Source organism: Thermobia domestica, chromosome 16 (assembly GCF_964235325.1).
Source record: "Thermobia domestica chromosome 16, izTheDome1.hap1.1, whole genome shotgun sequence".
Lineage (NCBI taxonomy): Eukaryota > Metazoa > Arthropoda > Insecta > Zygentoma > Lepismatidae > Thermobia > Thermobia domestica.
This window is the reverse complement of record NC_137469.1, coordinates 103406264-103432899: the sequence shown is the minus strand read 5'-3', so window position 1 is coordinate 103432899 and position 26636 is coordinate 103406264. Positions and strand designations below refer to the sequence as shown.

Sequence of the window (26636 nt, the reverse complement as noted above, 5' to 3'; positions counted from 1 at the left end):
TGCGGCTTTGTGTAAACCTAGCTACACGGAATGAATCTTAACTGGTTCAATTGAGATACATTTAGAAAAAAGAACAACACATATAACTAACAACTTACCTCTGCTACTCCGAGATCCGATATCTTTAAAGTTCCGTCTAGAGTAAGGAGTAAATTGCCAGGTTTGATATCTTTATGTATGATTCCCTGACTATGGAGATATTCTAACCCATCAATAAGTTGACAAAAATACCTACAAAGAGTATTAACGTATTTTTGAATCTGTAACAAGATTAAAATATTTGTAGAAAACAGGAAAAAATATTTTTTTTTACCCAAATTGGCAACTGAAAACTAGCAGTAGTTTTTACTATTTACACCCTCAAATTCTTTTATCTCAAAATACGGAAGAAATAAATAAATGCACTTTGAATACCAAAAGTTGAACGCAAACTTCCAAGTGTGAACATTACTCGAGCAGTCCATGTTAGCGTACTACGAAGAGCAACTGAATGCAGATGAAATACTTATACTTTACATAGTAAATTCAAGAGTTCGGAAATGTTTCACTACACAGCTTGTATTGTTCGCAGCAGTTTCTTTAACAAATACCGTAACTCATTACAGTTAGTTATCGACTTACGACTACTCAGTCTTAAGTCGATCAGGTGGTAACCTACAATACAGCGTAGTATATTTTGATTAATCGCCAGTCAATGATTAAGACTGCTATTACACTCGATCACATTTCGATCGATTAATCGTACAAAGTTTGGTTGTACAAACTCTCACGATTTAAACAAATTAACTGATGTTTACAGAACATCTCCAGAATAAATGGTAAAAGATAGCGCTGCTGCATTGAATGGTGAACGTAGACTGGAAGTTTGCGAGTCGATACAATAAGAGACCGAGAAATGGAGAGCCGAAAATTAGATGGTGGAGACTGAAAAAGCAGAAATTAAAAAGAAATGTTAAGGAAGAGGTAAACCTGGAAGAGAAAGATACGTAAAAATCGTGAAGTGTAAACAGTAGGACCATGCTAATGGGAGCAGAGAAGACTTTAAGTAAAACTTCAAGAAAAAAGCCCTCCCTGCAGGAAGAGAGACATGATGGAGAAACGAGGAAGCAAGTGCAAGAACCAATTAATGCAAAGAGAGAAGCAAAGAAAAAGCGGCATGCTCATGGAACAGAAAAGGAAAAATGTGGCTTCAGGCTGACTAATAAAGCAGCAAAAAGGGCAGTAGGCAGAGCATAGCAGAAGCCTGGAATGAAATGTATAAGGAGCATGAAACATCGGGTGGGGTGAAGAAGCAAAACAGGTTAGTCAAAACAAGGTTAGGATTAGGAATTAAGATTTTTGGGCTTTCGGCATCTATGGCCAAGTTAGGCCGTCACGTATGAGGGATGACGTCCCTCGGCGATCACACTGTCTGAGAAAAGGGAAGGAAGGAAGTAGCCTGGGACCTGAATGTTAGGTACCATCCCGCATCTGCGTTATGCAAATGAGGAAAACCCAGGAAATTCTCACTTAAGATGGTTGGCCTGAAAAGCTTTTACTTTTTTCGATCAAATGTCCCCACCGGGAATCGAAACCGGTACCGCTCGCACTGATGACGAGAGCACTAGAGACTACGCTACGCGGAACCATAGCAAAACAAGAGATAAAAGAACAAAGGATTTTATTCATATTACAAAGGTGAGTTGTAACTAGAGCTGGGACTTTTGGTGGAATGAAAAATATCTCAATTAATAATTATACTAGATCGCAAACAAAATTTTAATATTTCTGTACCAAATTCTATACATCTACATGATTTGTCACTTGAAAACTATGTCTTCAACTGAATATCGAAAAATATTTATGAATATCAGAATTTCACGACGACTGCGTGGACGAGTGAAATAGAAATGAACTGAATTTTACTATTTCATAATCTCAAGATTGGAAAATGACAGACTCTCTGAGTATGCCAGGAGTATTTTATACTGTGAGAAGGACCGTTCAATGTATACGGACACCAAGGAAGCAAAATTTGTTTTTACAACAAACTCGAGATCCGTCACATTAGTTGGATCTCCAACTTCTAAGATTCGGAGTTCTACGTCAAACTACTTTCAAGTCTGAATTTTGCTTATCCCTGCAGACTATCCTTTGCAGCTTGAAGTATGTTCAATTGTTCCTACTTGGAAATGCACTGTGCCTCCAACTTAGTTATGCCGTCGGCAAGAATTTTGTAACCATGAACCTGACACAGTTCCTAAATTGCCTTCAGCAAATATATTTCTGAGGACTGTTCACAGACTCTGCCTCTGACGGATAAGGTCTTCCAAGGAAGACTTTTTTATTATTATTTTCAAAATTTTCATAATAGAATACATATTTCTCAATCTAAGAGAAACCGAGAAACATTTTTTTTTCTTATTTTCCTGCGCTTATGTTTCGATATTTTTCTATGTTGCGACATTTTAAAATAAAATTACGCACATTGTTGTGGATAACATAAGTACTAAATAATTTTACATTAATACTGGCAGGAAACGAGAAAGATACATCCTACATCGTTACAATACGTACTAACGGATGAAAACTTGAAATGAATGTGGTAAAAAATCCTTAACTGGGTAGAGAAGGTTCCTTTTGATGGAATGTAGTGGACATAAATTTCGAGCTTGGAATCCGAAAAGTCACGTGCTAATTTGAAAACCATCCCCATCAAATTCTATGATTTGGTGGAACACCAAAAATCCGAGCCCTAGCCATAATTCTTACAATATTTCCACAACCTAAAGAGTAGGTGCGTGTATATTCGTGTGATCGAACGTAAGTAGAAAACCAAACTGGCCCAAGAGGTAGTGTGGCAAGTGGACTGTTTAACACGGAGGCCGCCATTACGTCAGTATCTTCAGTCAGTGTTTTGTGGCAGTGCGATGAGTGCTCAATAATGTATGATACATAAACTATTACTGTAAGTATGAGTTCGAACTTGGGCATAACGTGCGGCAGTAACCTGAAACATCTATCATGTGAAAGGGGAAGGAGCAGTGAATCACAGCAGAGCTACTAGCTGTTCTGCGTGCAGGTTGAAAATAAATCCCCCTCCCCCCTTACATTTCCACATTTTGATAACGCACATGATATTGGCCAATCCACGAAAACGTCAAAGTGCAAAAAGTTGAAACCTTCATGTGAAAATATTCGAAACTTGGATTTCTAATTCACGAAAGTAAATACATCACTTACAAGAAGCTAAGTTACTTTAACGATTCAGGAAGGACAATTTTTGCAATCTGCAATGGACATTTCTACTGATTTTCTTTTTATTGCTTAAAAAAACCTTCAGATCTAGCTGATTACGGAGAACACTTCTTTTCACTCATGCGACGATTCTAACCAGTCGAAGAGCTCCTTTGTGGCTAAGTGGTTAGCGTACGTGCCTTTGGCATGGGAGACCCGGGTTCAATTCCCGGTGGGAGCTCATGTGGTTCGGATTCTACGTTAATCAGTAGGTTCACGTCTCATATAGCCTCGCTGCTGAACGGGACGTTAAACTCAAAATCAACTCAACTCAACTAACCAGTCGAAATTTGCGACTGAATACTCGTGCGCTTAAGACAACGACCACCATGTTTGTACGTCACAGGTCGGTACAGGGGAAAAGGTCTGAACCGCCACTAGGGAAAGGGATTAGCGAAAGATACGATGTATGTTTTTCAAATGTGTACGACATTGCTAATAACACAAAGAATAAGAAAAGTAAGAGAATTTAAGGTTTATTTAAAAAGCAAGCTAATTATTTATTTATTTATTACCAACTATTTGAATATACTTAAATATTTTAGGACAAAGTTGAAGTGCACTAATTTGCTATATTATTGACAATGTTTGCAGCCTGACGTAAGAAACTAATTAACATTCTCATGTTTCGGTCACCCACCGACTTCACGAAGCAGATTTTATTCATTCTTAAGAAAAAATCAACAATATAAAAGCATAGTCATTTGATAGTAGAATGCTAATTTCTTATATGCAAGTTCATCGTAGATTCAACAGTTATGCACTCAGGGGGAAACTAAGGAAATTAATACATGAAAAAACATTTCTCCAAGTAAAAATAATCTAAATTCTTTACTGAGTTCAACACAAGGACGCACAAACTTACGATGATAATTACGTTCATGAGCATTCTGATAATTTACCAGTGCTATAATCGAATTACTTTACACATTAGCAATATTATTTCATCATAATATCTTCGCGCTTACTGTCGATTTCTTTAGCCCACGGAACATACTCGTAAATTGTTTATATTAGTCCATGTGAACATTTACAAATTGGCGGAAGTGCTTTGAGCACATGAGTTAACATTTAAACCAACAAATAACTAGATGTGGTCTCACAGTAATAACAAACTAGTTACAGAGGCTTATTACTGAATAAAATAAAATGAAATTTCTACTATTACGTTCTACGAATATGTCCTGTAGGCAAAGGGAGACGGATGGTCCTGTGGGAGGAAACGTCTGAATCGCAAGAAAACTCACGGACACAATGTTGTCCACTACAAATTCATACGGCTTGAATTCGAACCAGGGACCCTCACAACAGAAGTGAGCGCTCTACTATTGATCCACTGTGTCCTTTGATAAATGTTTGTGATATGTCATGACGAGTAATGAACACAATATTCTGTTCCAGTGAGTGGAATGATATAAGGGAAATCAATCTACTGGACGAAACTTAAAGGCTGAACTCTTCAAACGTTTGCTTTTTTTTTTTTTTAAATGGATTTCAGAACATGAAAAGCAATACTTTTACGATATAATCTTTTGCAAATATACTAAACATTAATCATCTAAGAACTGAGGGCAGGCTTGTAGCCACCCCAAAAATGTAGGGGGGCCCGGTAGAAGTTGGGGTGGGGGTAATCCAACCATATTATAGTTCATCACCATATTATAGTTTATTTGCAAGACTACCTCGAACATTTTAGAGGGCCAGTAAAAATTTGGGGGAGCTGCCTCCCGTGGATACGGGCCTGGCTGAAGGGGAGAAAGAATATAAATAAACTTTATGTTTGTATACTTAGAACACTTTTTCGTGTGAAGTGATTGAAAAGAAAAAGCTGAAGTTTCAAAGTAACAACATAAGTAACACATAATGAACTTCTGTCAATATCCCTCTTGTTCAGGCTCGAAAAATCCTGGACGCCAGGTAATCAAGGAGATTGGAAATAGAAGTCTGGCTCCTAAATAAGTTAAATCAAAAATAAAATTATGAAGGCCCATGTATGAAATTGTATGTATTGTATTGTATTGTATGTATTATGTATTTGAGAACCGGCGCAACAAAAATTCTCGAGCACTTATCTTGTTTATGATGGTCTTTCGGCAGCCTAACCATCTGTCTGCATTTATTCGCTACAGCTTTTTCAGCTTCAAACCATTGGGATTGCCACAAAAGCATTTCCCTTGTAGAAATATAGTAAGAAAGTAAAGCGCTATATAATACGATTCTTGTCGCATTAAGATCAGAATGGTTGTAGCAATTGTGGGGGGTGACCAATTGCTAATATGCAGAGTAAATAGTAGATAAAATGAAAGGACGTAATAGGATATGAATATTTTTGAAGGGGTTAAGAGCTTTTGGGTGCAGAAAGTGCTTATTTGCAGCCGTAGTATAATAGCATGGAGATTCACAAATCTTCAAAATAAAGGAAAGCTTTAATATGGTGGCCTAGATATTGTCAATCTGCACATGACTTAATGGATCTGATATAGTGCTTAGACTCTAATGTTTTTGGGATAATACTATAGTAAAGTAATCTTGCTTAAGTGTACAAATATCTAAAATATTTATAATGATAGATCATTACAAATAACCATTAATGTATTTCAAGCTAGGAAAATAGGTCTTATTAACACGTTACGTTTATATACACTACGCGTATTGCTTATTTTGCCCTTTTTCATTTAACTATTCTACTAAATTTATTTGCAGTTTGCAATAAGAAACTGTAATATGAAAAGATTCCCTGAAGCTTCCAATGCGACTCACAGGGCGATACGGACCTGTGACGTCACCCAAAACCCGTGTCATATTGCCGTGACGTAAGCAGCTCATTTTCCATTGTTTGAAGCGTTGCTCTCCGTAACGAAGAAGTATTTTTCTGAGATTTTTGGTATGTGGTATGATGAAGACTAGTTCTACACGATGGTGTCTTTAAATTACAATCTTTGGTCAAAAAGGAAATATGCATTCTAAATGGGAAACTGACTCTTTGAACTGTTCAGCTGCTAGTGTAAAATAGTTATTATTCCATCAGAAGATGTAAAGCAAATTTGCGGTAGGAATTTCTAATTCGCTGGCAAAGACAAGAGGTCCTGTCGAAACTTTTTTTTTAATCCACATGTATTAAAAGTTTTTGTTAAATATTGAACTCGACATTATTGTTTCTAGATCCCGGATTTATATGCACAATCAAACAACAAAATAAGCATATGCAAATACGCACAATAAATTGAAGAAAATCAACATACGCAAAAACAAATACATCAAAATAAAACGAAATATCTGTTTGGCTGAAATCGTAAATTATTCGACGAAGTTATGAAGCTCTTGCATCTGTAACTTGAAAAATGATTTCTACAGGCAAAATGTTTTCTGCGTCGCGTGACTAAAGTTGTCGATCACAATTTTAGTTAACATGATTAGTCTCTGAAGATAATGCGACTGAAATTTTTTCTATCGGAAAAAGTGAACGTTCTAAGGAATAATTTTAAACTTCAAACTGTTTTGTAAAATTGGATAGTTTGGAGAAGTCGTTATACAGGGTTATTATAAATGATTGAAGCGATTTCATAAATTTACTGAAGCTCTAGTAATTGAGATATTATAACAAAACTAAACAGCAAGGTAAAAAAAAAAAAAAAAAAATAAATAAATAAAACCACCTCAAAGTTTTGTTTGTTGCAGGTGTACTTCAGATTTCTTCCACGAGAACGCAGCAGTGAGGTAAGATGGCGACAGACGTCGAGAAAGCATTTCATGTCATGGCCTCCACGCTCTCCTGACCTAACCCTATGCGCAGACCTTTATTATTTTGTGTGGGGTTATGTGAAAGATTCAGTGTTTATACTTCCTCTACCAGCTCACCAGCCAGAACTGCGAGCCCGCATCAACAATGCTTTTGAAATCATTGATAAGAACACGCTGTGCCGAGCAGAGATGTTCACCCTCGCGAGGGTGGCCCTCTCGAGGATATCCTCACCCTCAAGTTTCCTCGCCCACAGTGACGCGAGGGCGAGAACAAGTTTTGGCCGCGAGGGCGAGGACAAGCTTCGATGGCGAGGACAAGTTTTGGCCGCGAGGGTGAGGGTGCGCGAGGGCGAGGACAAGCTTCGATGGCGAGGGTGAGTGTGCGCGAGGGCGAGGAAAAGCTTCGACGAAGAGGGCGAGGGTGCGCGAGGGCGAGGACAAGTTTCGGCAGCGAGGGTGAGGATGCGCGAGGGCGAGGAAAAGCTTCGACGAAGAGGGCGAGGGTGAACGAGGGTGAGGGCCAAGTGTTACTGCGGGAGCGAGGGTGCACGATGACTAGAGACAACTTCCTTCAGTAGAACGAGGGCACGCGAGGGAGGAGGACAAGCTTCCTTAAAAGCAACTGTTTTGGAGTTTGCTGTATGACAAAATTTAAAATATCATCTGCCATGTCCCCTAGATGAAAAGTTAGTGTCATAGCAAGGTTATACATTAATCGTATTTTTCCTTTCAATTAATTGCAGTAGACAATTTCTCGTGTGTACGTACATAATTATTAAAAATAATAATGCAAATAAGAATAATATTTGATTTTTCCCATGAAAGTTTCCGGGTAGAAATAGCGCTACATTAAGAAGTAAGTGTGCCTCATTGTTGCCCTCCCTGTGCTGGAGACGTTTTAAATAAGAAGTGTCTACTACACTGTCATGTTTAAAGAGTGTTGGTAGACAGACAGACAGTCACTCACGTCATCCTCACGTGCCTCCTGGAGGCGCTAAGCTCTGAGCGTGCCATTTAGGGAGGAATGGTGGCTCAGCGATAGAGAAATTACCTTTGTTCGAAGGGTCGCATATTCGATTCCCGTCCATGTAAGTTCGTGGTGGAGGACATCGTGTTCGTGGGTTTTCTGGAGATTCTCCAGTTTCCTACCACATTCTCATTCAACTATTTCTTTCATCATTCACTTCTGTCTCCTTTAGCATTTAGCTTGCATAATCGTGGGATCTTAAAGATTTCATTTTTCATTTGCCTTTACGTATTTGTAGTGTAAAGAATCCTTGAGACAACGTTTGAAAGATATCATTTCATAATTGTGGGAATTACTGAAAATAAACTTTCCAACAATGATAACTGCCAAAAATGAACCAAGACCAAAGTGATAAAGTGCACAAATTGGCCCCTAGGGTAGTTTCTTAAGACAAAGTTTCATATTTATGGCAATTATTGAAAAAAATTAAAAATTTTAACATTGTTAAGGTAGGACAAGTGTATCTCTATTAGTGGTGAATATTAACAATATTTGAGCATCGAAATTAACCTTACAAACACATTGACACATTTCAGTTTATATTTTAAAATACCAATTAACTTAGATTCACATTCAAATCAATGAAGTCATTCATGTTATAGGTTAGAGTGGGTATATAGTATTTCCGAGTGATAATTCAACAATAGTGTTCTGAAGTATTTTATTTGTTTGCTGACGGAGTTTCAAAATTAAGCTCTTTAGATCTTTCCCTTTGAATTTGTTCAAATTCCTCAGTTACGCTACGTACATCAGGGATGGCCAACGTGTTGACTGTCAAATTCTGACAGGTAGTCCGCGGCAGTCACTCTACCGCCACTCATCAAACCTTGATTTCACCCTCACCCTCATGAGAGCCGCTCTTGTGTGGCTGAATACTTATGCTTGCATCGTAGTTCAAGGAACATTTTGAACTAAAGGCATTGGATACTGTTGATAAATGATGTAAACGTCACTATCGACCGAGATCTCAATTGCAACAGTTGTTCCATTTTAGGTGTTCCACAGTAAGTTATACGATGATATGTTTAGTTTCCATTCTTTAGGACGTATGTTAAGCAAGGGCGGATCCAGGACGGACTTCTGGTGGGGCTGGTGGGTTGTAATACTGCTACTTAGAGCTACTTTTAAGAGCTCCAAACTCTGGGATACGTTTTATTTGTATATATAAAATAATCCCGCCCCCTGGATCCGCTACTGACGATAAGGAAATAATTCAACAAATAGGTTGAATAATTGATGCTCTGATCCTCACGAAGGAGGCCCTCTCGAGGCCTCCTCACCCTCAATTACCCTCGCCCTCAATGATATGTGAGGGTGCGCGAGGGCGAGGAAAAGCTTCGACAAAAGGGCGAGGATGTGCGAGGGCAAGGACACGCTTCAACAGCGAGGGTGAGGGTGCGCGAGGGCGAGGACAAGCTTCGATGGCGAGGGTGAGAGTGCGAGGACAAGTTTCGGCAGCGAGGGCGAGGGTGCGCGAGGACGAGGACAAGCTTCGATGGCGAGGGTGAGGGTGCGCGAGGGCGAGGACAAGCTTCAATGGCGAGGGTGAGGGTGCGCGAGGGCGAGGACAAGTTTTGGCCGCGAGGGCGATGGACAATTCCATTCGCGAGGGCGAGGGTGAACGAGGGCGAGGGCCAACTGCTACTGCGAGGGCGAGGGTGAGTGAGGTCGAAGTAAAATGAACATCTATGGTGCCGAGTATGGGAAGAACTTGATTTTCGGCTTAATGTCTGTCGAATCACTAAGGGGGCACATATCGAACACTTGTAATTGTTAACAAAAACTTTTTTGAGTTTCTCTACGTGTGTGAAAAAAAATATCACAATATATACAGTAATAGAGATATTATAGAGCTGTGAAATCGCTCCAATCCTTTATAATAACCCTGTAGATGTACTGAGGAAAATATGGAATCACTGGGAATAACGGCAGTGCATTATATAAAGTGATATTTTTGAGTAAAATATACTATTTTAATTGCAAATCGTAAAATAAGTACGCAAAATAATATTTTACCAGAATAAGCATTTGAATCACTATCAACCATGATTAAAATTCATTGTTAAGGTGTGTACTACGATGTACAATATTTCTGCATACCTTTAGAAGTGCTGGAAGAAACAAGCATTTTACTTAAAAATCTTAGTTCTATTACTAACTGGAATACTACCGTCAATATTGTCTCAAAGTGTCATCAGGTAGTTAACCTTATCTACATTCTAAATAGTAAGGATGCATACAGACTCATTCTTTACACGAAAATTCTGAGAATCCAGTATTACATTGTTCTTCCAATATCAATACTCTAAATAATAAATTGCAGAATATAATTGAAATGGAACTTTATTGCAACTCCAATTTACACAACGATATCGTACAGGTTTATAAATTTGTTTTAGTTTCTCTGTAACTTACCCGTGTGCCTGCCAAATAGGGAACTTCTTTTGAGGCGTACTTTCAAGCATATCTTGAAGACCTCCCACGCAATATTCTAAAATCATGTACATCTTTTGTTTCTCTTCATTGTACAGAACATCGATTAGACTGATAACATTTTTGTGCCTTAAGCGTTTCAGCAATCGTATCTCCCTGCAACGACAGTAGTAAATAATACACTTTGTTGGCTGAAATTAAAATTCATTAGATTACATCATCATCCTTAATCTCACATCAGCTATATTTTTACTACTCATCAAATCTATTAATAAAGGAAAATATATCTTCAATCCCTACGGATGATACTTTAAAGTGCGAACACAGTATTTTTCGATATTAAGTTAGTCGTAAGTCGACGACTAACTGCACTGTCAAAGTTCTACACATCTATGACAGGTGGTAAGAACGCAATACGCAAGATTATATCTCATTTTTAATTTTTTTCAACATTATTTGTTGTGTAACAATTATGATTTGCTAATTTAACGGTGTTTTTGTATTAAAAGCTACATTATAACGCCTTTTATATTAGAGTAACAAAATAATTTATCTTTACAAGTGCTGTATTAATTTTAATCCACAACATTTAATTTTTTACCTTGCTGGTACGTATATTTGGAATGATATGTGGATTGATTTTATTTTTCATCCTACAAGTATTTGCAAAATAAAAATTTCCACTTTTCACTTTGAAACATACTAAATAAAGGCAACGAACTGTAATATATTGATAAAAGTGAGAAGACAGAACCACTAACGTCATTCGTACAGCATACGGCAAAACAAACATGAAATCACAACGTTGACATTTATTTATTTGTTTGTTGTACAACATAATGAAACATAAGAAATGTTGTCAAATGGATGTCAACTAAATAGTGAGACTCAACATATATTATACATGTAAGAGGAATCGCGCCTGTACATCATGAGTTCAAAATTTTGAACACCGCTGCTAGAACGACAAAACAAATGACCGAATCTTCTCTCTTAACTCCGGTATAGTGGTAAGGGTTATCTGTTCAGAAAATTTAGAATCGTGAGATCAGGAGAATGGGAAAGTGTGTATATATATATATATATATATATATATATATATATATATATATATATATATATATATATATATATATATATATATATATATATATATACACAATAACACACCGAGCAAGGCTATGTGATAATATGTATAAAAAAAAAACTATCAACACTATCACGTAACAGTTTCAACACAGTAACTGTGTCTTCATCAGACTTCCACTCTATATATATATATATATATATAAATGTTCCACTGGAAACCAAGTGATCTCCAAACTCTCGTAGGTAGAAGGGCAAGTAACTCACTTGCAGTGTGGGCAATAGCTCCCTCTTGCTGCATCCATTGTTGTTGTAAGAACAGATTTTTGGTGCCGCAAAAACAGCGCGAATTATGCAAGCATGGGTCAATAATCAACTGTCGAACGATGTAGCGATTAAGGTACACATGGTATTCATCACTGTACTATATGTTGCTGATGAAATCATCATAATCGTAACTAACATTCCAAAGCAATACAGTAGACGTGAGCGTTCATCTTCTGCAATGAGATGTTGCCCTACACCGTATGAGCGGAAATATTGCTCTACAATAAACAAAAACAACTTTGCTGTAACATTATCTTCGCACCAACTGCACACTACGCTAGCTCACACATAACTGAGCGTGCATGTAGTGCTTACAGCTCGTACCACATGTCACCTGCTCGTCAATATATGCGCGCACGCGAATTTAAGTACAGCTTGTTTTGTCGCATACTGTGGTAGCCTCCCATTGGAGAAACTATCACTGTATGTCATGACTGTAAGTCTGTGTACCATTTAATTTTTACCTGCAGAGGAATTATCATTGTATGTCATATAAACTCTTTGTATAAAATTGTATTCTTACTCACAGAGGAATTAGTGTGATATAATATCGGTTATTTCCTCCAATTATCACATCTAATTCAACAATCAGAGGTGTTCTGTAATGCGGACATTGGATTGTATAAGCTCAGAAGTTGTGATACATTCCAAGTGGTTAAGCACCGACCTCAGGTGTCTATCAGGATTGTGGTTTTCCTTAGCCCAAAAATACTCGCTGGGTTTTTTTTGGGTAAAACCTACATAAAAAATCAACAATACTGAAAAAACACTCCACAAATATACCTCAAAACTTGGATTGTAATAACAACTTTAATGTGATTATAATCATTTTTCTTCAGTCATGTTTCTCAGTACACGCCTAATATCAGAACTGGCTTAAAATATGTATTTATCAAGAGATCTCCAGAGAATTCCACTAAAAATAGGGGGGGAGGGATCATGCATAACAAATTTTGTTCGCGCTCGAAAAAAATCGCTGTAACGATGTTCAATCGTAATCTGGAACGCAAAGAAATGCGACTACATTTCCTTTATTCGTGTAGTATATACTCGCGTATTACCACAAACAAGTAATAAAATGTCTTTTTCTATGTGTCAGTTAATTCAGTTAAAATGGGAAATTACTAGATATGGATAATTACACGCATACTAACGAAAAAGTTTCATTACAAAGAAAACCAAATTTCGTATTACAGCTGCAAATGCAAAATTAGACTTTTCCTTAACGTATACCTCTCAATAACGGACAACTCCTATAATACGGACAAACTCTTTTGTTGTGGCAAAAATATATGTATTATTATGGGAAACAATCCTCCCTTTTACGGACACGGACAGTCTTCTTTTCCCTCCAACGTTCTAGTAACCTCTTAATAACTGACAGGAATTATTCTCAACTCATTTGTATTTAACAGAGAAAATACTTAACGCAATTTGAAGAAAGAAAAAAAAAATCTTAAGATTGATTCTTTCAACTGATCTATCAATTACAAGCAGATTTCGTTCAGAAACTAGTGTCTACAGGATTATACGGCAGGAAACTACTAGATTTTTGTCCAAGAAATTCATAAATCGCTATGATTGGTTAATACGTATATTACGTATATTAATGACATGGGATACGTATATTAATGAAAGGCGGAAACAACCATTTAAACCTGTTTTTACACACTAGATCCTCCGTAGGTGCAAATTCACCAACACACGAAGTGAAAAATTAGAGCGAAAAAGTGAATGACTGGACCGCGAAATGAACCCAGAATCTCTGGCATAAGCTGCTAATGCGTTAACCGCTGCGCGACCCAGCCTGCTTCCCACAACAGCAGGGTTTGAAAAAAACCAACCCACCTGGGCCCATGTGAGTTTTTCGGGTATTTTCGGGTTTAATTGTTTTTTTTTTCGAAATATTTCAATGTTTTTTGGGCTAAAAATGTTAAAATATGATTTACATTTCAAGATTATCATTGTCACAACTTGCAACAATTTTCACTGCTTGTTTGAAAAAATGGCCGTCATTTTGAAATTTTATATTGGATAGCCGAAAAATTCTATACAGCAAATTTAGAATGTCTTGTGCTTCTACCCTCAAAATTTCAACTTAAAAAGTCCTAAAATTGCACCCTGTAGCATGGATACCTGCTATTTTGAATAATGGCCGCAATTTTAAAATTTTATGCCGCCAAAATATATACAGCTAATTTAATCTCTCGTGCTTCTACTTTGAAAATTTTAACTTGAAAGACCGAAAACTGCCCTTTGTAGCGTGGGTATCCGCTATTTTGGAAAAAAAAAAAAAAAGCGCCATTTTGTAATTTTACGTTGGTATGCCGAAAAATCTATACAGAAAATTTAGAGTGTCTCCAGCTTGTATCCTGAAATTTAAAAGACCAAAAGTTGAACACTGTGGTACAGACACACAAACGAACAAATGTAGATCGAGTCATCCCAGGAGCCTGTGACGTTCGCCAAATATGAATACCAAATAGCTATATTAATTTAAGACATAATTCATCAAAATGTCTTATATGAAATAAATATTTTTTAACGTAAAATAAATGGTTTTATTGTTGAAGTTCACTTTCGATGCTTTGTGCGTTTAATTACGGGAATTTCCCGAGCACTTGTTGCTAGACGCTTTCCTGAAAATTAATTTAAAACAATTAACAAAGATAGAAATGATTTATATTTTATTAAAGTAAATGTTTCAAAATGTCATAAATGAAATTAAATATCTTCCAGCGTAAAATAAATAGTTTTATTGTTGAAGTATTCCCTTCCGATGCCTTGTGGATTCAATTGCGGGAATTTCCCGAACACTTCTTTCACGACGGGTTTACCTTGAAAATGCAGCTTGCTTTACTGTACTTTGAAACTTCTATTAATAATAAAGTTTGAATTCAGCACTTAAAATAGTAAGCGTTACGTAGTCTTGGGAGCTCCGAGCATTAAGCTTCTTAATTTTGACAAGAATTTTTACGCTATTGCTGGTGTTGATTCTACAGAATGCTTATTTGAAGAGTAGCAACAAATGACTGAACTGTTGTTGGAAAACCAAATTTTACTGAATACTTTTGTTACCGTGAAAGGTAAGAAATAATACTAATAGTTTTACTAATGTATTGACATATTTATTGACATCAGGGGGGGGGGGGGGGCAAGGTAGGGCGCTCGTCTCACCCTTGAGGAAATTGTACTTCGGAATATCGAAAACCCAATATAATTTTTAGAACAGTTTCATCAAAAGTTGAAACTATATTTGAAATATCGCTTATACTTGTCCCCCTTGGAAACCACAACATGGGCGCCATTGTTTACTGCTAGTACCGGCACCTATGATCTTAAACGTGTCAACGTATGAGGGATAACGTCTCTCGGCGGTGCCGAGTCAGGAGGCACACTATTCACGGAAAGTATTTTCTAAAATACAAAATTGCTTACTTTACTTCAAATAGGCTATAATCATAATCCACACATTAATTTGTTCTATAATTATCTCAAGCTGAGGTTGTTTTTTTTTTTTTTTTTTTTTTTTTTTTTTTTTTTTTTTTTTTAAATTCATTCATTCAGTGCATTCAGAATCTTATAAAGATCTTATATTGAATATTGTTGTATACCTTAACGTGAAGACATCAAATTCGCCCAAAGAGTGTTCAAAATCTGATAAAAAATAACTTTTAATGTGATCACCTTAGTTGTACCAATAATATACTAACAGAAAGGTCAAAAACCCAGGTGGGTTTTTTCAGGTGGGTTCAACCCTGCACAACAGCCACACAGTCTCTCAGTTCTGAAGTCGGTATTCTCCGGATTCGGAGTTCGAGATCCGGTCCATCATTCACGTTTTCATTTTTTGTGTGTTATAGGATACAGTACTTCAATATTAGCCCATATTTACATTCATAATTACTTAAATTATTAATTATATACTGCAAACAATTATCAATGAACTGTGAGTAATATAACTTCTCACTTATGAACAAATAATCATGTGCCATCGGTGTCCGTTATTTAAAGGTTTTACAGTACAATTTGAATCAAAGACACTACAAAAACTAAAAATGTTATTACATTGGTTTTGCTAGTTTCATTATTTCAAAGCCCGAGTCACAGTCTTTTTTCCTGAATCAGTGCATCTTTGCTAATTTTAGTGCTGTGTCCATACATAATTTCCTTCGACTTCTGGACCATATCAGCCGATTATAGTAGATTACAAGGTCCTTTAATCTATTGTAAAAAAGAAAATTGATAACTGGAGATGTGAGTTTTTAAAATAGTTTTTCAAGATATCATTTTATCCAGAAAAGCCGAATTTTTATTTTAAAAGCCCCATTTAATAAACTATTTTTTTTTCCCTTTTTGTCTGGCTCATGACCTTCAGGTGCTATCCCAGTATTTACTTGACGGTATGAAGGAAACTAAATGAATTTTCAGTCATGTGGTTTCTCTTTTACATTCAGTGTCCTTCATTCTATGTCTTTCTGCTCTGCCTTCCATGCATTACTTCAGTTGCTTAAGTCTCTCCGCTGATCTAATGGCTACCGCGTGCGTCCAGACCGGAAATAATCTCTCTTTCTCTCTCTCTCTCTCTATATATATATATATATATATATATATATATTATATACATATATATATATATACAGGAGTTGGACAAAAAAATCTAAAACGTTTGCAAAAGTGTGAAAATCATACCTAGTATGATGTGGGGCCTCCTTTTGCATCCAAAACAGCTTGGATCCGACTTGGAATGGACATATACAGCTTCTGAATCGTGGTGCGTGGAATTTTGTACCATTGTTCCTCCAAAACATGCTCCAGTTCCTTAAGGGATGTTGGTGGAGGGTAATGAGACCGAACACGCCTTTCTAACTCAGACCACAATGGCTCAATGATGTTGAGATCTGGTGATTATGGGACCCAGGGAAGGTGTGATAGCTCCTGGTCATGCTCCTCAAACCATGATTTCACCGTTTTTGCAGCGTGACAGTGTGCCAAATCATCTTGGTAGATGCCATCACCATCAGGGAACAATATTTGGGCCATGGGTAGAACCTGGTCCCCCAAAATGACCTCATACGCCTTAGCATTCATCATTCCATGCAGAGCTATGATGGGACCTGCGGAAGGCCACGATATCACTGCCCATACTGTAACAGAACTACCCCCATGCTTTACAGTTGGGAGCAGACAGTCTGTATCATAGGCCTGCGTAGATGTTCTCCATACGTAACCACGACCGGTTGTTGGAAACAAGGTGAAGGTCGATTCATCGGACCACATTACGTGTTTCCACTGCTCATGAGTCCACGCATTGTGGTCCTTGCACCACTGGATACGCCTCTTCGCATTTACTGCTGTGACCAGGGGTTTGGCAATAGCGACCCTGCCATGAATTTTCAATTTCATGAAGTTCCCATCGCACGATTTTCGATGAAACCGGGTTCTGTAGGCCGGAATTGAGTTCAGACGTAATTTTCATTGCAGAGGTCTTCTTTTTACCTGCTACAATCCGTTTTAATGCTCTCCAGTCTCTATCTGACAGGACTGTCTTTCGACCACTGTTGTGCTTTGCAGACGTCGTTTACCCATGAATTGTGTATGTCCTCGTGACATTGGACACAGTGCCTTTCAATACCCCTATAATGTTCGCCACTGTTGCTACTGAAGCTCCAACCAGACGGGCACCAATGATAATGCCTCTTTGGAAGTCTGTCAGGTTGCCCATTTAACCGCACCACTTTCACATCACGACACTCACAGGTGAACTGATTACTGCTGACGGAAGAGGAAAATCCACATGACACATCGAGAAAAAAAAAAAAAGCAACCGCAACACATATTGTACAGTGGAGGCCAAACTTACGTGTTCTGTATGAAGTGTTTTTAGATTATTTTGTCTACCCCATATATATATAGTATTCTTTACAAATTCTCTGAAAGCCTCAGATACTCGTGGGCTGTTAGTGCTTCACATATTTACTAGGTACCGGTTTGCTTGCACAGGGTTTTTTTTTTTTTTTTTTTTTGTTTTGTTTTGTTTTGTTTCTTCATCCGACCTTTGAATTCAAAAACAGCATAAACAGGTATGTAGGAAATGAAATGAAATCTTTAAGTTTTATGTCTCACGATTGAATATATGTGGAAAATAAGGCAGACCACGAGAGAAATTAAAGGGGGTTCTAACTGAAACCAATAATTGCATAGAGCGCGGCTGATGTTTAGTATTCCCCCCCGCCAATCATGCACATATAAGATCTCCAGCGTTACTTCATAAAATATAGCTGAGCGAGCGAATGGGGTTGGGTTAGAAGCCCCGCAAGTCCCGTTTTTCTCTACCTTTATCACAATTTAGACAAAAACAAGGTACTCGATTCTGCAGCCCTGAAACGAATTCTGGGATGCCATCCCAGAGCGCGACTGAGTTTTCACGTTACGACGTTATTGGCGATAGAAAGAGCTCCCAGTGTAATCCATTTATTTTGTTCTGTACGCCACGCCCCATTGCTGGTGGGTCAATTTAAGTGAACGCGGCTAATTTGTTGCTGTAATGAATTCGAACAAATAGAGGGGAGAGATCCTAAAATTTTATTGGGCTTAAGGGTGTAAAATGCATGATTCTGCTTATATCATAATCTCTGGTGGTTATATGTATCTTTGCTTGTTATACCACAAGAAGTTAATATAAAATGACTGATCAGAAGCTTGACTTCCTTCTGAGGTATTTCTAGTTTGATTTCATGACTTGGTTATTCTCGATCTACACTCACATACATAAAAGGCCTTATGCAGAGTCGATCTGAAGCGTGATTAGTGCCATACAGGGTTGGCAAAAACCATGGTTTTTATTGAAAAAACACACAAAAAAGTTATTTTGTTTAAACCATTTTTTTTTCTTTTAAATAATTTGCTCTATGTATTTATATCGCATATGAACAGAAATAAGTTTGTTTTGCCTTGGTGTTCTTTTGCAACATCCGGGTTATGCTGAAAGGGGTCACATAAGCTTAAAGCGGAATCCAAACCGCTTCTCGACTTATATCCGAAAGAAATTGTCTTCCATTTGAACTCGAAACCGGGACTAACTGGCCACAAATGCGATACGTCTGCCAACTCACTCACGAAGGACTCCTGATAAAAATACATTCTACTTATCTTCACATACTTGTTAATATAGCTGTCTAATTGTCAAGAGTCATTACAAAAGGACAAAAAGATAAACTACTGCACAAGTAAAACCATAGTACAGAAGAACTAATTCAGTCCAAGTGGGTTAACTTTACAACGCCCGCTCCAGCAGGTATTCTCACTCAGAAACGAAAAATTACACACTAATAATTTTATGAAAATGGATCAAAACTTACTTAACCTTAAGCTAACCCGTTACTCTACTCTACTGTACTTTTTAAAAGGGTCCTACTTATCGATGCGCAGCTGGAGCGTGTCTTGTAAAGTTTACCCGAAAAGTGAATAAAGATACGAATTATTTGAGTCCGTTTTGGCTCTGACCCATTTATACATAAATAAATACAAAAGATACTTCTGATTTCAATAAATGCTTCTCGTCGGGTTTGTATGACCCCCACACCCAAAAAAGTACGGCATTTCAATGTATTTTATCAATAGTAAACTAAACATTATTAAAATGACACAATATTTAGAATTTTTCTTTGATTGCAGTTGCACAAAAATAATAACAAACTATAAAAAAATCACAAAAGAAACATTCATAAACTTTTATATAAAAAAAGTTGCTTTTGTACTATAATCTCTATAATGAATGAGGAATTTAGGTCTGAATATAATACGATAATTATACGGGAGTGAAACATGATAACCCACAAATGTGTATTCATCAAGATTTTACGAACATTTCTCGTTTTTGGTTTAAACCAGCCAACCCTGGTGCCATACAAAGAGTTCGACTAACTGTTTCTTGTAGCAGTTAGGCCTTTAGAATGACACTAATCATACGTCGACACGACTCTGCATAAGGCGGAAAGTGTCCTTGATAATTAATTAACATCCGGTTACCTACTACATTTTGCGATAAAGTACAAACCTGATTATGGTTTCTTCTTGGATAAAACGCTACTTTAGAAAAAGTTCTCGTTTGATTATGAAGGTTCGGAATAATTTTGTGATTCCTTCGGACTACAGTGATTAAATAATTCCCTTTTTGAAAAAGACTATTTCCGGTTTCATTCTTTCACTGATTACTATCACCGTCAATAGTCAACTTTGAAAAAAATGAAATGAAATCTTTTAGTTTTACGTCCTGCGGTTATGCCGATTAGGCTAAAGGAGACGGTGATGATGAGTAATGAATGAAAATGGTGATATGAAGAAAGTGGGTGGAAACGGGAGAGCCCCGAGAAAACCCACGAGCACGGTGTGACGATACAATAGACGTGAACAATGTGAGGCAATGGGTACGGCATTTTCAAGATGAAAAGGGTGTTCATGACAAGCCATGGCCCGGTCGAACCCCGAAAAAACCCACGCACACGGTGTTTGTCCACCACAAAGTTCATTTGGCGGGGGCTAGGATCGAACCCGGGACTCCAAGCACCAGAGGTGAACGCTCTACCACTGAGCCACCGCGGCCCCAATAGTCAACTTTGAAAGAAAAAGAGTATTTAGTCTTCTGCTTTTCAAGTTTTAATATATGCCTGAAATAAGCGTATATGCAGACTTCTACCAACGCATAAATGCACAATGCTTTTAAAAGAGCCCTAGATATTAAGGTTCCTTCGAACATTAATTATAGAAATTTCACATTTACATACCTTTCAGGATACCTGCAATCATCACATTTGAGCTTAGATCTAACTACCGGCAGCTTACGGACTCATATCTACGTTTATTCCAACAAGTATCTACATTATTATTACAACTTTAATTTGACAAAGGCTTATACTAAATGTTTCCTTTTAAATACGCACTTCGCCGGTTAATTTTAGATTGTTGAACATGTGTCTCATAATGTTGTATATATGCATATGATAACTGTAAAGTTATCGATATGCCTCCGCCAAAATGTTATAAGATCAAAAAACTACAGTTACAATTAATTCTCTTCAATTACTGTACCACATTTAACGATAAAAGCTTTACAAATAAACATCAAATGACACCAGAGAATAGCGAATGCTTATCACCTTTGAACATTTTGTTCCCCATTTGGAATTTTTCTGAGCTTCTTTTTCTTTAATATTTTTACTGCTCTTCTACATAAAGTTTCTGAGTCCAACATTTCTTTCACTTTACCATAGCTACCTTCCCCTAAGAGATCTCCCATTACGTATTTTCCTATCATCTTGCATTTTTTCTTCTTGGCTTGATAAATGATTTGATCTGAATCAACCCTCCGAAAAATCATTCCTTCCGGGTCTTCTGTTAACCATGTCACTGGTTCTAAATCACTGAAAATATTAGTACTAAAGTCGTCCTCTAACCGAAAATCATCACCTAATTCCATTTCTTCGTCCATTTTTTATATTAATTCTTGTACGATTACCCTATCCAAAAACCGACGTATATACCACCATCTTGATTTCACCCATCATTCTGCTGTACACAAATAAAAGATTACGAGAAACATGGCGGATGCAGAGAATACAGCTGTGTTAGAGGTTTCGTCTGAATGTAAACCTCCTGTGAATAAACAGGATAGTCGTGATAATGATGTTATTTCAAACTATAGTACGTCATTAGAGGGTTCCGTTGTAAGTATTTAAAATAATTTTCCTTTTTCTTAAATGTGAAACATGCACTGTCGAAATTGACGTTACTGCGGAGTATGAGACTTCAAAAACATTCAGAAACAATATATTTTGATATTGTGTTTAGCAATGTTTCGATATGTATATAATGTAGATAACGGATATAGTATATGTAAGACCGTCTGAGTTCCAGAAGAAGCTGGACGCTCATACTTTTAGGGATTATTCATTGAGTATCTACGAACTTACAAAGGGGGTAACAAACCCACTTTCATTTACTTATCCACTGATACGAAAATAAAAAAGAACGTACCTATTTGCCCTTGTACTTTATATGCTATAGCGCATTACATTATATGCAACAAGGATTTTGGTCTGCATCATGATATAAATTTAAAAATATTTAACATTTTTCGAATCGAAATCAACAAAATTTATTCTAGAAAGTAAAAATAGAATGTTAAGCACATATAATGTAGTGTATATACGAACCTTGATGAAGACAACGCAGTGATTTAATTTGGTAACGTATAAATATATAATATGAAGTATCCTCGCGCACGGAAGACAGGGGGTTCTCATATATACTATTACCTTTTGTTCCGGTTATTTCAATAACAAGTAAATGTCGAAGAATTTTAATTTGAGTTTAAAACGAAAGTTATTCAGATTATGACTAAAGAGAAGTGGGCGCAAGAGGTGAAACCTAAGCATGAGTAAGATTTATAATTTAAAGTCTGTGTTGCAAAGTTCGCCCAGAATTTTGAGCCTTAAAAACGTTAAACATTTTCTGAATTATCAGGAAATTGGTACAATTTTACTATACGGATCCACAGATTGTAAAATGCACGGAAAAATGTGTGAAATGTATAATTTGCCCATTTTATGTCGAGAACAGAACCCAACGAACCCCTGCGGAGCTTCTAAGCCGTTCCTACTATTGCTATCCCTACTCCTACTTCTTTTACTACTTATACTATAGATCCGTATAGTAAAACTACAGAAGGAAATTTAGTGTTAGTACGTTAGTATTTGCTGATGTAGTTTTGACGCACCAAATTGTGCAAGATTTACAGGTAAAATTGAATACTTCGTGTGAAAAGACAGATTTATAAGGAACACATTTCTGCAGGCGACAAAATTTTATACCAAGTAATACAGCTGTAGTTTAGGTTTACAAGTGTAGGGTTACTAGTGAAAAATCATTACGAGTTCTTTACGATGGATGAAATAAGTGAGTGCATATGAAAGATGGCTGTTAGTTATTTTTCAACGACAGTGTATTCGTGCACAGTGTGCAGAAGCTGTATTTTATGTTTACAAGTGGAGTGTTTCTAGTGTGAAACCATGACAAGTGCTATTGAAACCTGTATCTTTGCCAAAATCCATTTGTTTTCACTGATCATCGCTTATGCGTGTACCCACCATCGCTGATGCGCGTGCTTCTTTCCGACGCATCCCCGCGTCTGTCCACCAGCTTCAGCCTGCACTGACTTGATTGTATAGTATTAGTGTTTTTTATTGGTCACCTATCGCAGGTAGATTTGTGCTTTTGCACTGAAGTTGTTATGCCACACTACCAGAAGCCGTATTTGTAAGCAAATCGAAAAAGAATTCTAATATTTCAACAATTCTGGTGGCTTCATTGAATTTTATCTATGCCAAATGACATATTTTCATGTTTTCCAGTGGAAATCTTTTAGGAGCCAATAAGAAGGAAATTAATAAAAATATTATTTTTCAACAATTATTTCGTGTGGTGCGCCAAAAGTAGACCTGCACGCGGAAATATGTCAAAAACTAACTCTTCCTCCATTTCTTTGTTTATAATGTCTTCCTACATTTGCCACAGTTTCTGCGCAATTTCAGTAATCTCTGTTGCTCGTCAAAACGTAATACTCTTCACCAACATACGTTCTAATGAAACTCAAAAATTAAAATGTCTTTTCCGTCAACTGCCATCTTTCAATACGGGGAACTAATTTCCTAATTTCATAATGTTACACTGTTATGTCTGCCGCCATCATGCCTCCACTCAAAATACTACCAACAAAACGCAGCTTTTCACATTTTAAAATACTTCATTAAACATGTCAAACATGGTTGAATTTCATGAAAAACAACTAATTCAACATTTCTTTCCTGTAAATTTGAGGTATTTTTCATTTTTCTGGACTACTTCGCGGCACTTAACCCGAAAAATGTTATGAACAGTACTGTTGTGCTGAAACTTTTTAAGTGCAAGGAAGATTAAGTTCATTCTTTGCTATGGCAGACTAATTCGATTTCTGTGATAGTATACGTGGCTAGAACACCATTTTACGTACAAAAGTACAAGTAAAGTTTAGGTTTACCACTTGAAATAATTTTTCAAAAAGTATAATTCTTCCATTAACTTTATTCTTCTACTCATCCAAAACATGTACGCTGGGTGACATGACAACACCTGACTTAGCATAGGTGAAATTCAAGGAGCCACGTGAAATAATTGTTGAAAAATTACAATAATTGCACGATTTGCATATAAATACGGTGTCCAAAAATGTGCCACAAAATCTGTAGTAAAAGAAACACAAACAGCCACTAAAAAGCACGAATGCTATCAAACCGAATCAGAGCAGTGTGAAGCTAGTGGTTTCGTGCGGGGGTTTGTCCTAAGGGAGCATGCGCGTCAGCGACGGTGGGTCTACCCGTAAGCTTAGGGTAGTGAGAACACGTGGGTTTTCGCATTGATTCGAGTTTGTATAGTTCTTTTAATGGTTTCACACTAGTAATACTTGGAGACATACTACACCGGCGGAAAATTGTACCCAATACAATCATCTTTTATGTGCACTTGCCTATTTCAACTGTCGTATAAATTTTTTTATGATTTTACACTATTAACCTTAGATTTGTAAACATAAAATACAGCTGCATTACTTGCTTTTTAATTCTCTCGTCTGCAGAAATTTATTCCTTATATATGTGTCTTTGCATGCCGAGTGTTGAATTTTAGCTGTAAATTTTGAAAAATGTGGTGTGCCTAAATTTGATCAGCACCCTAGTTTAGACCATAGGACCCTGTTTCATATAGGCTTAGTTTTGAAAAGATGTGTACACCTACAAGAAAACAAATGCGAGAAGTTACAACTCGGTGACATCGAAATTTGTAACCAAATTTATGTGTATATTTATATATGTATAGCCCTAGTTTAACCTTACCTGGTTATGCACCAACACAAAGGGAAACGGTGATGATGAGATAGATGATAACAATGGAATGATGAAAGTGAGGGGGCGGGAGAATTGAGAGTAACCACGCTTGTTCACTACTAATCTGACTTGGAAAAAACTGGGATCGAACAAGCGACCCCACGCGCCAGAGGTGATCACTGAGTCACTGCGGCTTTCATTTTTTGTACAATTAAAACAAGGTAACGGGCGTTCAATGAATAAGACTTTTGATATTCCGTTCGTGGTTATTTTATCTGACTGTCGTTTCAAGCGCATTTACTGTATATATCTTCAGAGCTACCGAAAAATCAACAATCTTATTAGGCCTAATTGAATTACAGAATGTCCGTGAAAACTGTGGAACATATAGGTCTAAGGTAACGGGCAGTTGACCTGAAAGGGAGGTTGATTATGTCTATGGTTTATTTTACTCTAAAATTCTTGCAGTGAGTATGCTACTTGTCACTGACAACTTTTCCAAAACGACTTAGTAAATGACGCTGAAGGCATTATCTTAACAAAATACACTAACAAGATCTTGCTTATTTATAAGTAGTCAGCAGTGTAACTCCATTTATTCTTTGCTTTAAGGATGTATCGGATGCCATTTTCAATATATTTATTAATAATTCTGTAGCTCTCTCTTTATGTGTTTGAACAAAAGTTTATTAATCAGTTCGGCACTTAAACCAGATAAATTATTCATTGAAAAGTATAAAACTTGTAGTTTAACACCTTCATAAATTTGTGAATGTTTAAGAGAAAGATAAAAAATATATGTATATTTAGAATCTAGATTTAATAATAATATTTATGGAATTGATTGCCCTATATGTGAAGTAATTTAATTGTTTTTCAAGTTACACAACGATATGCTTATTAATATGAAAATCTACTCTATCACTCAATTTTGTTAAGTGTACACGTATTATCTAATTGATTCTTGTATTTCAGCAACAAGTAGTATAACTATGAATATGCTATACATTTTCATAGGATGTCCTACCTATTTAGTCTGAATATCTGGGAGCTCTAGACCTGTGGCTGTCAATCTTTGCGAGCCAAGTATTCCTTGAGCGAATGTGAATGTCCTGAACTCCCGCCATCATCTTAACTCAATCCACCCATACATAAGGCTGAACGTAAGACTTCGACGATGCAATCAAAGTACCAGAAAAAAAAATACTTCAATTCTTAAAATTAGACTTGAATATATATATATATATATATATATATATACCTAGGTATATATAGCGTGAGACAGCTAAAAGTACCACCTGAAATAGCGAAGGGCCGCGGTGGCTCAGTGGTAGAGCGTTCACCTCTGGTGCTTGGGGTCCCGGGTTCGATCCTAGCCCCCGCCAAGTGAACTTTGTGGTGGACAAACACCGTGTGCGTGGGTTTTCTCGGGGTTCTCCCGTTTCCTCCCACTTTCTTCATTCCACCATTTCATTCATTACTCATCATCACCGTCTCCTTTAACCTAACCGGCATAACCGTGGGACGTAAAACTCAAAGATTTCATTTTCTGAAATAGCTAAGAAACTAGAAACACGAGCGATGTAAGGTTTGTGAGAAACAATAATAGCAGTAGGGGTTCGTAAAATGGAGGTATGGGGTAGTTCGAAAAGAGCGACAAATCTGGAGCAAAGTTATATTTTGTTTAATGGAACGATATACATTAATATGCATAATATAAAAGAGCACACACAGAGACGCACAACGCCGTTGGTCCCATGTGTGTACTGCACATAGGAACGAAGATATGGCCATGTAAATAGGTGTAAACAAAATAATAAGTGGCCCAC

The 26636-nt window shown here is 37.0% G+C and overlaps 2 protein-coding genes across 2 annotated transcripts in view; one reads left to right on the top strand and one right to left on the bottom strand.

The window, feature by feature from the left end:
• The window catches only part of Lkb1 (Lkb1/serine/threonine kinase 11), a 38775-nt gene extending 17395 nt beyond the window's left edge, over positions 1-21380 (bottom strand). Inside the window, exons 1-3 of the mRNA XM_081742861.1 lie at positions 21049-21380; positions 10460-10633; positions 99-231 (exon numbers count right to left, since the gene is read on the bottom strand). Coding sequence (XP_081598987.1) covers positions 99-231; positions 10460-10633; positions 21049-21380 — 639 coding nt within the window. The remainder of the gene's footprint in view (positions 1-98; positions 232-10459; positions 10634-21048) is intronic.
• Positions 21381-21442: 62 nt separating this feature from the next.
• LOC145673289 (sorting nexin-7-like) overlaps positions 21443-26636 on the top strand; it is a 50442-nt gene continuing 45248 nt past the window's right edge. The window contains exon 1 of the mRNA XM_081742860.1: positions 21443-21615. Within this exon, the coding sequence (XP_081598986.1) occupies positions 21490-21615 (126 nt within the window). The 5' untranslated portion in view covers positions 21443-21489. The remainder of the gene's footprint in view (positions 21616-26636) is intronic.